We start from the raw sequence: 12,451 nt of genomic DNA, 5'->3' as shown, positions 1-12,451 counted from the left end.
AATACATGTGGTCCTTATCGGCAAAGTGGCGTCATATTGTGCCCAAAGTTCCAGGGCGAGTCTGTATTGGGCCCTAAGTGCCTGCTGGCGGCACTCGCAGCCTGGAGAGTCAGGAGGAGGCCCATCCTGTACCTGGAACTTGGGCAGAAGGCGCGATCTTGGCCTGGAGGGTGGGAAGGACACACCAACTTGGGCCTGGAGAGCTGGGAGGGGGACCTCCTCGGGTCAAGAGGGGGTCTCATCTTGGGCCTGATGAAGAAAACCATAGGGGGTCCCTGGAGCCCATAATTAAGTACGTAGTTTAAACGGGATGGGAGAAGCAAAAAGAAGCAGAACCAAACCTAAGGGTACAGCTGGACCCAGGAAACAAGATCAGGCCAAGGGGGCGGAGCTAAGCCCAAGGAGAAGGAGCCAGGAGGCGGAAGGGCAAGGACTAGAAGGAGGAGACGGAATCAGAGCCAAGCCTGAGGAGCAGAAAAAGGGTCCAGATTAGAGGGCAGAATTCCAGAAGTGGGACTAGGGCCAGAGACATCAGGGAATCTGCGCTAGAAGCAGGACCAGCCCCTGTGAACAGAAAGCAAACTGAGGAAGGCAGACAGAAAGGAGAGGTGAGGCTCTGTGTACCGCTAAAATGGAGACAGACTAAGGAGTGGCTAGTTACCCAGGAGTTTGAGCCACGCTTCAGACACACACAAGCTCTGAACCGGGGAGCAAGCGCCAGGGCCAGGGGGAGGGACCAGATGCTAGGGGCTGGCAGGGCTGCACAGCATTAAGCCCCATCCTCCCCCCTCCCTCCCCCCACACACAGAGCATTATCCAGGGGGCGGGGTTATCTCTGAGGGTGACAGCAAGACGGGTGGGTGGCTAAACAGGGCACAGAGCCAGGTCCCAGAGGCCGCAAGGCCTACCCCCAGGGCTCAGTCAGGCGGGAGAGTGGGTCACAGATAGGCTCGCGGTCCCGGGTCTTGTTCGGGCTCGGTGCCAGGCACGCCGCGGATGTCGGGCAGCAGGCGGCAGCCGGCCACGATGTCCAGGCGCTCGGCCAGCGCGCAGAGGTCCCCCCGCGCCAGGCGCACGCTGTGGGCCGCCGCCAATCCCGCCGCCTGGGCAGCCGCCAGCCTACCGGCCAGGGCGGCCACATCACGGCCCGCGCGGCGGTACACGCCGCTCACCGCGGCCGCTACGTCGTGGTCCAGCCGCGCCTGGCTCTCAGCCAGCCGGAGCTGCAGCAGCGAACGCGCGGGGGCGGGCGCCGGGGCCTCCTCCTCTCCCCAGGCCTCCCCGGCAGTCTCCCGCTGCACCACGAGCGGAGGCAGATCCCTCGGCGCGGCCTTCGGCTCCGGCTCCGGCTCCGGCTCCGAGTCGGTCTCCGCGGCCTCCCCGACCACCCGCAGTCCCGTGGGGCGGCCGCGCGTCGGGCCCGAGAGGACCAGGTACAGCTCCTCCTCCTCCGACGAGGACACAGAGAGCTCCGAGTCCGTCTCGGCCGCCTCGCCCGGCACCACCGTCTCAGGCCTCCGCAGCGGCCTCCGCCGACGACTCTGGGACGCCATGGCGCGAGCTAGGGAGAAGACGCGCGAAGGGATGATATGAGAGGCGGGCGCCCTGCCGTGGTTAAAAGGAGCAAGTTCTGGATTCTCAGCCCCTCCACTGACTACCTTAGCAATCTGGGGCCATCTGCTTCCCCTGCCTGGGCCTCAGTTTCCTTTTCTGCATCATCATCCCTGATGATGATGATGATGGGGGCTACTAGACCCCAGCCTCCTCAGTGTACTGATGGGAAAACTGAGGACCACCAGCTCGATCAAGGCTGAGGCACGAATACCCGGAGTCCCAAACTAAGCTCTTTCCGATTTTGCCTCCTAGCAGAGGCCACACCCTCCTCCAAGCCTGTGTCAGATTCGGAAGCACACGGGCTCCTGAGCCGTTCAGGTACAAGTGCCTGGGTCACAGAAAGGGTAACAGCCCAACTGGACTCTGGGAAGGGTGCACTAAGGGCGGGGTAGGGAGCGCTATCACCGAAGACCGTACCGAGTCACCGGAGCGCCCAGCCTGCGGGATCCGCTACCTAGCCGAAGTGCGGAGTCTTTACCGAGAAAGGAGAAGGCGGCAGCCCCAACCAATAGGGGAGCAGGTTGGGCGGGTGTTGGCGGCCAATCACCTGGGCCGCTCGCCTACCAACCAGGAAGCAAGCCCTCAGGACCAGCTTTGAGGGGTGTGTGTGAAGAGCCACGTGAACATGGGCACGGCCAATAGGAAAGCTGTTGGGCTGGCGCTTCCGCGTTGTGCTGCGAGGCGTGTAGACAGACCGGGACTCTAAATGACGAGAAGTCACGTGTAACAAGCGACTCGGCCAATGGAAATGCTCGAGGACCCGGAAACGGGGAAGAAGCAGAAGGAAGGGCGGAGATGCTTGTCACGTGCGGCGAATATAGACAAAGCAGGCCCTCCCCCTAGTCTCCCAAGTTCAGGCGCGCACCACAATAGTCCAGAAAAGAAAGGCGGGGCTAGCCCGAAACACCAATGGAAGCGAGAGTGGGCGGGCTCGCACTTAGGTGCAGGAGGCGGAGCTTGCCCAGCCGGGCCAATGAGGACAAGAGGCGCTGGACGGTTGTTAGGCAGGGAAGGTCGGCGCATGGCTGACGCGGCACTGTTCGAGTTTCTGCACACGGAAATGGTAGCGGAGCTGTGGGCGCAAGATCCGGACCCCGGCCCCGGGGTGAGCGCCGGGCCCCGGGGGGAAGGAGGCACGGGCCGCGGCGGGAAGGCCGGGTCGAGGCCCCGGGAGGAGCAGGGGGCGCGGCAGCGGCCCGGGTCGGACCTCCGCCCCGCCCCTGCCTCGCTGGGCGACCTCAGGCGCCAGCTTCCGCCTCTGCAAAGCGGGGTTGCAGCAGTGCCGGCCTCGAGGGTCGCAGCTAGAACTGAGCGAGACAGTTCGGGGTCAGGCTCTTAGCTCAAAGCCTGGCACAGAGTAAGCGGGTAGCAATTACAGTAATTACGATTACTGGCTATATATTGAGAAGTCGTATATTGAGCCTGGGTTGAATCCCGCCTGCATCACTCATACAGGGTGCGAGAGCCAGTGATTCGACCTCTGTGTGCCTCAGTTTCCTCCCTTGTAAAATGAGATCATAACAGCACCTAAGACTCCGAGCGAGACATTTATTCATTCAGCAAACTTACTGAGCGCCTGCTGTATTCAGGGCACTGTTTCCCTGTCCTCGCGAAGCTTACGTTTTAGTAGGGGAGTCAAAACAAACAATAAATAAACATAGAATGTGCCACCAGCTAGTGAGAAGTTTTATAAAGACAACTTCAGCCGAGTGGGGGAAGAAGAGAGGTGGAGTGCTGGATGGTGGAGGAAAGCCTTTTGAGGAAGAGAAGGGAGGAAGCAAGCCCCGGGGATAAGTGGGGGGAAGAGCATTCCAGGAAGGGGGAAGCCTTCTGCGAAGCCCTGCGGAAGGAGCGTGCTTGGCATCTTGGAAGTTGGCCCTTAAGAAAAATAAATGCTCAGACTTCAAAGCACTTAGTACGATGTCTAGCACCTAATCAGCCCTCAGAACACGGAGCTCTTGTTTTAAAGTCTGTTACCAAGAAGAAAGGGTGACAGAGAGAGTAGGTGCTTAATAAGTGGGGCTGTGCTCACTTTTTTCATTATTATTCTTTCTGTGATCATCATCGTCAATATGCAAGATATTTTTATTGGTCTGTGTTTTCTTCCCAATTCAGGAGGACAAAGGTGTTGCTTGTTATCGTCTCAACATAGTTTTTTCAAGTTCATTCATTCAACAGACTGTCACTAAAACCTGCAAGGTGCCAAGCCTTACTGTAGGCTCTGGGGATTATTCAGCGAACCATGCCAAAACCCTTGCCCTCCTGGAGCTTACGTTATAGCGGGGTAGGCGGGCAAATCAGATAAATGAGTATATATATTGTACCTTGGGAAAATGCTATGAGAACGTTAGCGCGTGGGAGAGGGAGTGTGCACTGGCCTGTGTTTTGGGGAGGGGGCGGCTGCAGTGTCTCAGCACCCCATCCATCCTGGCTTTCAAACCAGAAATCCGGGAGTCCCTGACATCTGCCTTTCCTCCCTCACCTCCAGCCATCAGCCAGGCCCTTCCTGTTGTGCTGTCCAAATATGGTTCCCATCTGGCCCCTCCCTGCTTTAGTCTGGTTTCCCTCCTCTCTGCCCTGTACCAGCGTCCTCCCTCATCTTCCAGCTCATTTCACCTGTCACATCGTCACTGCCTTGACACCTATTAATCCTTCAGATCTTGGCTCAAATGTCCCCTCCTCGGGGAAGCCCTCCCCGAGCCCCCAGTGGAAGTGGGGTATCCTTGCATCCCAATAAGTATGTATCTGAATTATGTACCCATATGATCCTTCGATTCACAGCCTCTCCTCTGCCAGGCTGCCTGCTGTGTGGTGTGGTTGGGGACCGGGTCTGTGTTCATCACCCCATAGTAGGTCCTCAGCATGGATTTGTTGAAGTGAGTGCAGCCCCTGTGCCATGGAGGGTGTGGGCGGGGACTGGCATTCACTTAGTATCGTGGCCAATAATAGCACCTATCGTGTGCCCTGGTGGGCTTCACATTGCTGATTTCATTTGATCCACCTAACAACCCACAAAGGTCAGCACGATCCTCCCCACTTTGTAGATGAGGAAACAGACGCTTTTATAGATGGAGTCTTCACTGTCAAGTGGCAGAGTCAGGAATGTAACTGGGCCTCCCACTTCCAAAGCCTGTGCTATAGATGCTCTCCTGTCTTTCTCAGTGTCTTCTCTGACACTCTGGGAGGATTTTAATGGGTTCCTGTGGCCAAGCAAGTAGGGGGGACAGGCGGTTACTCAACTTTGCTCAGCACAGGGCTTTTAGAGCACGAACGCGCCTGTGACCCTTGGGCGTGGCTCTCTGCCCAGCTGCCTCTGCAGTTCTGATGCTGGGGTCCCACACCAGAGATTCCAGTGGAGCTGGGCCAGAAGGTGGCCCGGGCGTCAGGCCTCAGAGCTTCTGGGTGGTTCCTGTGTGCAGCCAGGGGAAGGACTGCCATCTCCCCACATCCTTTCAAGCTGGGGAGCCCCGTTTCTTAGCACATCGTGGGCAGCTGCCCTGTTTTCACGCAGTCTTTTCTCTTTTGCTCCCGGCCCCTCCCCTCTCTGCTCCTCTCTTTGGTCCAGCAAGTGTCCTGTCCGAACGCCACGCAGGCCTTCTGTCTCTTGGGTACTTATCGTGTCTCCAGCACAGGATTTTATCTGATTCAGTCCTCAGAACAGCACTCTGAGGTTGACGTCATCATCCCATTTTACAGGGGAGGGACTGAGGCACCAGAGAAGGAGGGCTTCTCCGACGCTGCACAGCCAGGATCAAAGGCAAAATCAGGACTCGGGCATCCGTGCCGGAGCTTGTCTGCGGCATTAGGCCTGCCCCGCCCACCTGCCCCAGAGCCCTTTGAGGAAAGCGATGGTGGCTGGTTCATCTCTGTCCCCGCAGCACAGGCGCCCAGGAGCCACAGTCATTGTTTAGGGCTTTTTGATCTCCATGTCCTGCCTGGTCATTTGTGGCTGTTGAATGGATTCTCCTGAACGGTTACGGGTTGAATGCAAGACTGGCCGGAGGAACTGGGAGGTCGAAGGGCCTTTGTTATCAAAGAGGGAAAAGTTCCAGGAGTCGGAGGAAGAGGCTGTGGTTTGTCCACCTCAGGAACTTTGAAGACATGTGGGCAAAGGAGTGAACCCCTCCGTGTGTGTAACGAGCTGTCATCCACTGGCCGCTGGCCCGGGAACGGCCCTGCTGGGCAGGCCCTGGTCCACCGAGGCCCAGTGAGTGCCCAGGCCAGCCCCTTCTCTCAGGAGGGCCTGTGGTGGGTGTAGCAGCCATCAGATACAGTCCTGTCCTCAGGCAAGAGCCTGGAAAACCAACCAGTTCCTGGCACAGTGGACAGCAGGGGGCAGAGCCCTGGAGGGGGCGCAGTGCATCCGAGGCCACAGAGCCAGCAGTGGGGTCTCCATGCGGGAACGGGGGCTCTGTCCTGAGGGCGGCGGGGGCCATAGCAGGTTTAAACTGAGGTGTGCCAGGCTCAGATTTACTTTTCTGGAAGTCCTCCCTGGCCACGTGGATGAGACTGGATGGAGGTTGGGTGGGGAAGGGTGCTGCCGCAGGAGCCCGAGCAGCGGTGAGGGGCAGACGGAAGGCAGGTGGAGGGGGGCTGGGTGAGCTCAGAGTGTCGGGGAGAAGGTGGGATTTGGGGCTGTCTGGGCACCTCCTGGGTGCATGAGGACAGGGCGACAGGGTGGGAGGTGTGCTCTCACCCTGTCACTCACCTGGTCACGCAGCATAGTTCTTTTGGGTCTTCTGGGGCCATTCACCTTGGGGAAGCCGGAAGTCATCCCTTCTCCCTGTGCTTTTTTTAAAAATATATACAAACTTATTTATTTTTGGCTGCGTTGGGTCTTCGTTGCTGCACACGGGCCTTCTCTAGTTGTGGCGAGTGGGGGCTACTCTTCATTGCAGTGCACAGGCTTCGCATTGCGGTGGCTTCTCTTGTTGCGGAGCACGGGCTGTAGGTGCGCGGGCTTCAGTAGTTGTGGCACGTGGGCTCAGTAGTTGTGGCACGCGGGCTCAGTAGTTGTGGCTCGCGGGCTCTAGAGCACAGGCTCAGTAGCTGTAGCGCATGGGCTTAGTTGCTCCGCAGCATGTGGGATCTTCCGGGACCAGGGCTCGAACCCGCGTCCCCTGCATTGGCAGGTGGATTCCGAACCATTGCGCCACCAGGGAAGCCCTCCCTGTGCTTTTCTTAAGGCAGGAACCAGTGCTGCTCCTTCCTGGGACGCCCTGCCCTGGGCCAGCACAGAGTGGCTCCGTGGGTGGGGCTCAAACCTCACAAATAACTAATAACTAAGGGGCCAGGCAGGCCAGGCACACAGCCCCCCACCCAGCTCCATCGAGTTTCAGTCCAGGACGGGACCAGGGGGGAGGCAGTTTGGTTTACTTGTTTTCCATTCATCCTACTCGGAGTTCTGCGGCCCTTTTCGGTCTGGACGCTTGAATCTGCCTTTAGCAGAGCACACGTTCCTCTTAGGCTCCTTTCATTATTTCTTCTCCAGCACTGTTCCATCTCTCGCAGTCAGAGGAATCCTAGACTCCCTAGGTCTCTTTCCGCATGTCAGCTTTTCTCTCATTTTTTTCCTACCTCGTGGTTTCCTTTTTTCTTAACAATCTGTGAGGTTTTACCTACCTTCCGGATTTGTCTCTTTTTCAGCTCCCTCATGAACAAACGTTTCTTCTGGCTACCATTTCATTTCTAAGAACGTTCCCTTGTCCGATTGTCCCTTCCTCCAAGTGCCCGTGCTGCTTCGTGGATGCCCCTCGTGCCCACACTGATAAGCCTCTTCTGAGGGGTCCCCCCTGTTTCTCCCATTATCTCGGTTCCTCTCCATGGGCTGTTGTGTCAACTCGGCTGAGGCAGGCGTGGGGAGCCCAGAAACGCACTGGCTCTGGGCTGGGCTCCAGAGGCTTCCAATGGGATGGGAGTGTCCCGCCTTGCCCTCCCTCCTCAGGAATGACGAACCCCTAGTGTCTGGAGAGCTTTGGTAGGGATTGGGGCTTGAACACTGCTGAGTCCTGGGAGGCGGCTGCCAGAGAGCAGGTGGGGTTCTGCCACCCTCCTACTCCACCCTCTCTCCCGAGTCACCCGCTCATCCTCCGCCCTTCCCTCCCCACCGCCTCTCCTCCTCCCTGCTCGCATTACTCCCCCCTCCCCACCACCCCCAGTCTCTGCAGTGCAGCAGATATTTAACTGGCCCCTTTCAAGGGCTGGGGACCATGGAGCCAACAGCAACAGCTGCTGTAGAGTGAGCTGCCGGTCACACCACCCTTGTGAGTGTGCCGGTCACACCACCCTCCGCCCTCTCACCAGCTTGTCATCCCCTGGGTGCCCGTCATCCCCACTAGGCTTGCTAGGCGAGCTCCCGGAGGCCAGTCAGGAAATGTCTGTGGGATGAACAGGGGAGTCCTGGGGTCTTCCCTGTCCCTCGGGACACAGATGCACTTAGAGTGGAGCCCAGCCAGGCCCCCTCGGGTAGCTCGCCTCTAGGAGGGAGGTGACGCAGGGTGGCAGTGATCCAGGTGCTGAGATCCGCCAGCCCACAGAACAGAGCCCCTCCTTAACGGGTCTCTCCTTCCTTTTCCCCATCAGCTCGTCATGCAGGTTGACAGGTGCAGAGGCTGCAGATGACAATGACAGTAGCGCTTCCTGAGCCTGACTCAGAGCGCTTGGCTTGCACTTACCCACACCCTGGAAAGGTCCTCATTTTACACGTGAGGAAACTGAGGCACGGGGCAGCTGGTAGGGGTCAGGGGCTGATCTGGCCCCGGACCCCGGAACCAGCCACCAGGCACATGTCCCCCTCTCTGCCTCTCATGCCCCAAGCTGAGATCCCGCACATCCTGAGTCTACAAGCCCTCCCCGCAAGGCTGGCCCTGCTGTGCTGGAAGAAACCAGAGAGCGCACGCCAGTGCCACCAGCAGGAAGCTGTGTCCTTCCCCAGGCCTGGTTCTCGCGGGAAGAGCACAGAATGGCGGGACAGGGCCTGCATATCACGTAGCCCAGCAGAACAGAGGGCCGGCACGCAGGCCGCCTCTGCTCCGACCTCCCTACGCCTGGCGCGTCCCCCCAGCAGGCCTCAGCCCTTGCCACTTCCCTGGCGCAGGGACAGCTGGGGGTGTTGCCCCGGCCGCCCACCCATCTGCCACCTACCGGCAGGAGCCAGACCTGCTCAGGTCCGAAGGACAGCCCCGTGGCTGAGGGGGCCTCTGGGAGGTGTGACCTAACTAACCCCTCTGTGCCTGGTCTCCAGGTGTGAAATACAACCTACCTTATGGGGTTGTTAAAATTAAACAAGGGGGTCTGTACAGGGCACCCGGCACAGTGTGTGCTTGAGTCCCAGTTCCTCACTTTGCTCGTTCAGCATCTGTTTCTAACGCACCTCCTCCGGTGTGCCCGGCCCCGTGTTGGTCACCACAAGCCGTCCTGGTATTTCTGACGCCCCCAGTCTGGGCCAGCCTCCCTCGCCTGCTCAGCTCTCTCCAGGTCACACAGATCAAAAACACACACAGGTCAGCTCTCCTCCAGCCTCGCCGTCCACACTCCTGGGCACCTGGACAGATACCAGGTGCAGCCCTCCTGCCACCCCTGTCCCTCAGCCCCTCCACCGTGAGACCCTGGCCTGCCCTCCAGAAGGCCGCTTTGCCACCACCGCCTTCACCGGGCACCGAGGGAACACTTCCCTCCCCTGTGCCCCTGTGCGTCCCTCCCAGGATTCTCAGCTAATATGTTAAGGCCTAATGATCACAGCTGACTTTTCACACCCCCTGCTAGCCAGAGGCCAGGGCCCACGCCTTGTGGCCCCCTTACTCGCCACATGAGTCCCAGGGCAGGTCGCCTTGAGTTTCTGGGGTAACGGGAGTGCTACTCCACAGGGTGTTGTAAGGACAGACACTGAAAGCGCATATAAGAAGTGATGGGTGTTATCAGGAAAGACTTGACCGGCAGGGTGAAGCTGAGCCTGGGGAAAACCCCCGTTTTTCCTGGAATGAAGGGGAGCGGGTCCTGAGGGCTGATGGGGTTTCTGGAGGCATGTGAGGAGGTGAAGGGGCAAAGCCGGGCTGTCCTGCCGGCCTGTGCAGCAAGGCCCTCCCCTCTGGGCCTCCTCGCCCTGCAGGGGCAGGGACGGGCAAGTCCCCTCGCAGCCCTCACACCCAGCGGCTCCCGGCTCCCTCAGGTGACCGAGGGCCCCTGCGCCTCTCTTCCCTGGCCTTCTAGGGACAGAAGATGAGCCTGTCGGTCCTGGAGGGCATGGGCTTCCGCGTGGGCCAGGCCCTGGGCGAGAGGTGAGAGGTGGGCAGGAGCTGAGGTGGGGTCCCTTCCTGGGCACAGCCGGGCGGGGAGGGTACCTTGCTCCACACAGGAACCCAGCCTGGTCTCCTCCCTATTCCTCATCTCGGGGCTCCCCCCTCCCCTGGCCTGGGCCCCACCCCAGGCTGCCCCGAGAGACGCTAGCCTTCAGGGAGGAGCTGGACGCCCTCAAGTTCCTATGCAAAGACGTGTGGGCGGCCGTGTTCCAAAAGCAGATGGACAGCCTCCGCACCAATCATCAGGTGTGTGGCCACGCCCAGCGCCCAAAAGAGCCGGGCAGGGGACTCCCCCGCGCGGGGCGGTTGCAGCAGGCCCAGCCCGGCCACGGGGACCTGCCCAAGCTGGGAGGCAGGCACGGGCCCCCTCGGGGCCTCTGTGTCATCCTCCAGGGGAAGCCAGGAGGCTGCCGTGGGGCGTGGCAGCCGTTTCCAGCCTCCCCGCAGGCCTCCCAGGATGGGCCCCAGAGCCGACAGAAGGCCCCTTGCGGCCGGCGGCACCTCGCCTCGGCCTGATGCTTCTTGTCCGGACCTGGTTCTAGTTCCCATTAGGAGCCCGTGCTGTGCCGGGGCCCGGCGGGCCGTGCCACGGGCCTGGGCTGCAGCTTCTCACCACCACCCTGGAAGGTCACGCACCCAGCGGGGCAGGACACCAGGCCCGGGGCCGAAGGCCCGTGGGTCCTCGTGCAGCTCTGAAGGACGGGCCCGTGACCGACCACCATGGTTTTGAGGGAAGGGTCCTTCCAGACCTCAGCCCAGCGGGGCTGGGCCCTGGGTCCTTGCTTCCCCTCCCTGCTAACAAAGGTACAGGTGCCACCCCAGCCCCCATGGGCCCCTCCTCTGTCCCCAGGGGACCTACGTCCTGCAGGACCACAGCTTCCCCCTTCTCATCCGGATGGCCTCGGGTCTGCAGTACCTGGAGGAAGCGCCCAAGGTACGGGGGCGGTGCTGGGACTCCAGCCCCAGGCAGGCCCCTCCCCGAGCCCAGGACCCTGGGAGAGGGAGGGGCCCAGCGTGGCCCCCCTGGTCCTGGGTGTTGGCCTTCCCCCTCTGCCCACAGTGACCTGTGTCCCCCGCCCCCAGTTCCTGGCCTTCACCTGCGGCCTCCTACGGGGCACCCTCAGCACCCTGGGCATCAAGAGCCTGGTCACCGCCTCCGTGGCAGCCCTGCCCGCCTGTGAGTTGGTGTGGGGGGGCTCCCGTCTGAGTGAGGCAGGGGTCCCCCTGCTCCAGGGGGGCCGAGGAGGTGGGGCCGGGCCACCCCAGCCCCATTTCACCGATGGGGAGTCTTGGGCCCAGAGAGTTTAAGTCACATGCCCAGGCCACACAGCTGGTACAGCGCATCCACGCCCCTGCCCCTGGATGTCCCCCGCAGCCTGCTTCCCCTGGGGCATGCCAGCCTGGAGGAGACAACCCTTGACGATGACCTGGTCTAGTGGTTTCGAACACTCTTCCCGGTGCGGGAACCCAGGTGGACATAATGGAAGTCACCCGGGTTGGTGCTGTGCTGAGGGGCTCCACAGGCAGCTAGGCCCCATGGAACTTGCAGCCGGCATGATGGGCTGTCCTCCTGACCCCCGGGTCCCCGCTGGCCCACAGTGCACTCCATCAGACAGGCCGAGGCCCCACCCTTACCTGGGGGCAGCCTGCAGCCAACCCTCTAGTCCCCTTCCCTCCAGGTGTCTTCCCCTCTGCCAGTCCCCAGGCCCACTCATCACCGGGGACCTGGGAGGATCTGAGCAATACATGCCCCAGAAGCCCGTGCCAGCCCCTTCCCCAGCAGCCGACATGCTTGGCCTTCATGCCCCCAGTCACCCACACAGCCATGGGATGCAGGCCAGGTGGGCAGGAAGCATCTCCACCCTAGACCGTGAGGAAACTTGAGGCCCAGCTGAGGCCACCCAGGCTGTTGGTGCAGGGCAGGGATGAACATCTCTGAGCTACGGGGATGCTGCCTCTCCCCTCCGGTCCCAGCCTCAGGCTAAAGCCAGCCCTTCTCTTCCAGGTAAGTTCCAGGTGGTGATCCAGAGATCCTGAGGGAGCCCCAGGCGCCACCCCATCCCGGGGACCCAGCTGCTGCCCGTGGTGGTGGCTGGTGCTGGGGAGACGGGGTCCCCCCACCGCTTCAGGGCCTCATAAGCCCTCCACAAATGGGTGTCATCGGGAGGTGGGGGTGTCCCGGGGGCAAGGTGGACCCCGCCCCAGTCGGGGCTGGTGTGGAGGGAGCCCACATCGGACACGTCCCTCCACATGGCAGGTGCTCAATAAAGGTTCTGTACGTGGGACCAGATTCCAAGTGGAAGGTGGGGGTCACGCAGGGTGCTGGGGGCAGGGTCATCTGCAAAGGGACTGTTTGTGTCGCAGGTCCTGCGGGGGAAGCAGGCTACCCTGTGTGGCTCCCCAGCCCACATTTCCTCCTCTCCTGGGCCCCCTCCTCCTCAGCCTCAGCCCTGCACACCTGGCAGCGGAGGGTGGCCCCTGGTGCTGGCACCCTTGCCAGCGTCAAGTCTGGGGCCGCTCTCCTCCCAGCGGGGCCCACA

General features: G+C 61.0%; 2 protein-coding genes across 2 annotated transcripts; one reads left to right on the top strand and one right to left on the bottom strand.

Moving 5' to 3' along the window:
- Positions 1–919: 919 nt before the first annotated feature.
- On the bottom strand, positions 920–2,091 carry BLOC1S3 (biogenesis of lysosomal organelles complex 1 subunit 3). The gene is made up of 2 exons (XM_082862526.1): positions 2,032–2,091; positions 920–1,561 (listed from the first exon to the last, which is right to left on the bottom strand). Exon 2 carries the CDS (start codon positions 1,551–1,553, stop codon positions 939–941), a length of 615 nt encoding a protein of 204 aa, XP_082718652.1. The 5' UTR covers positions 1,554–1,561; positions 2,032–2,091; the 3' UTR covers positions 920–938.
- A 500-nt stretch (positions 2,092–2,591) lies between these two features.
- TRAPPC6A (trafficking protein particle complex subunit 6A) lies at positions 2,592–12,188 on the top strand. The gene is made up of 6 exons (XM_082862458.1): positions 2,592–2,719; positions 9,823–9,890; positions 10,040–10,157; positions 10,762–10,845; positions 10,995–11,088; positions 11,917–12,188. Exons 1-6 carry the CDS (start codon positions 2,636–2,638, stop codon positions 11,946–11,948), a joined length of 480 nt encoding a protein of 159 aa, XP_082718584.1. The 5' UTR covers positions 2,592–2,635; the 3' UTR covers positions 11,949–12,188.
- Positions 12,189–12,451: the final 263 nt, after the last annotated feature.

Source organism: Leucopleurus acutus (genome assembly GCF_964270905.1).
Source record: "Leucopleurus acutus genome assembly, chromosome: 20".
Classification (NCBI taxonomy): Eukaryota; Metazoa; Chordata; class Mammalia; order Artiodactyla; family Delphinidae; genus Leucopleurus; species Leucopleurus acutus.
The sequence above is the reverse complement of the archived record's forward strand: the minus strand, read 5'-3'. Positions and strand labels throughout refer to the sequence as shown.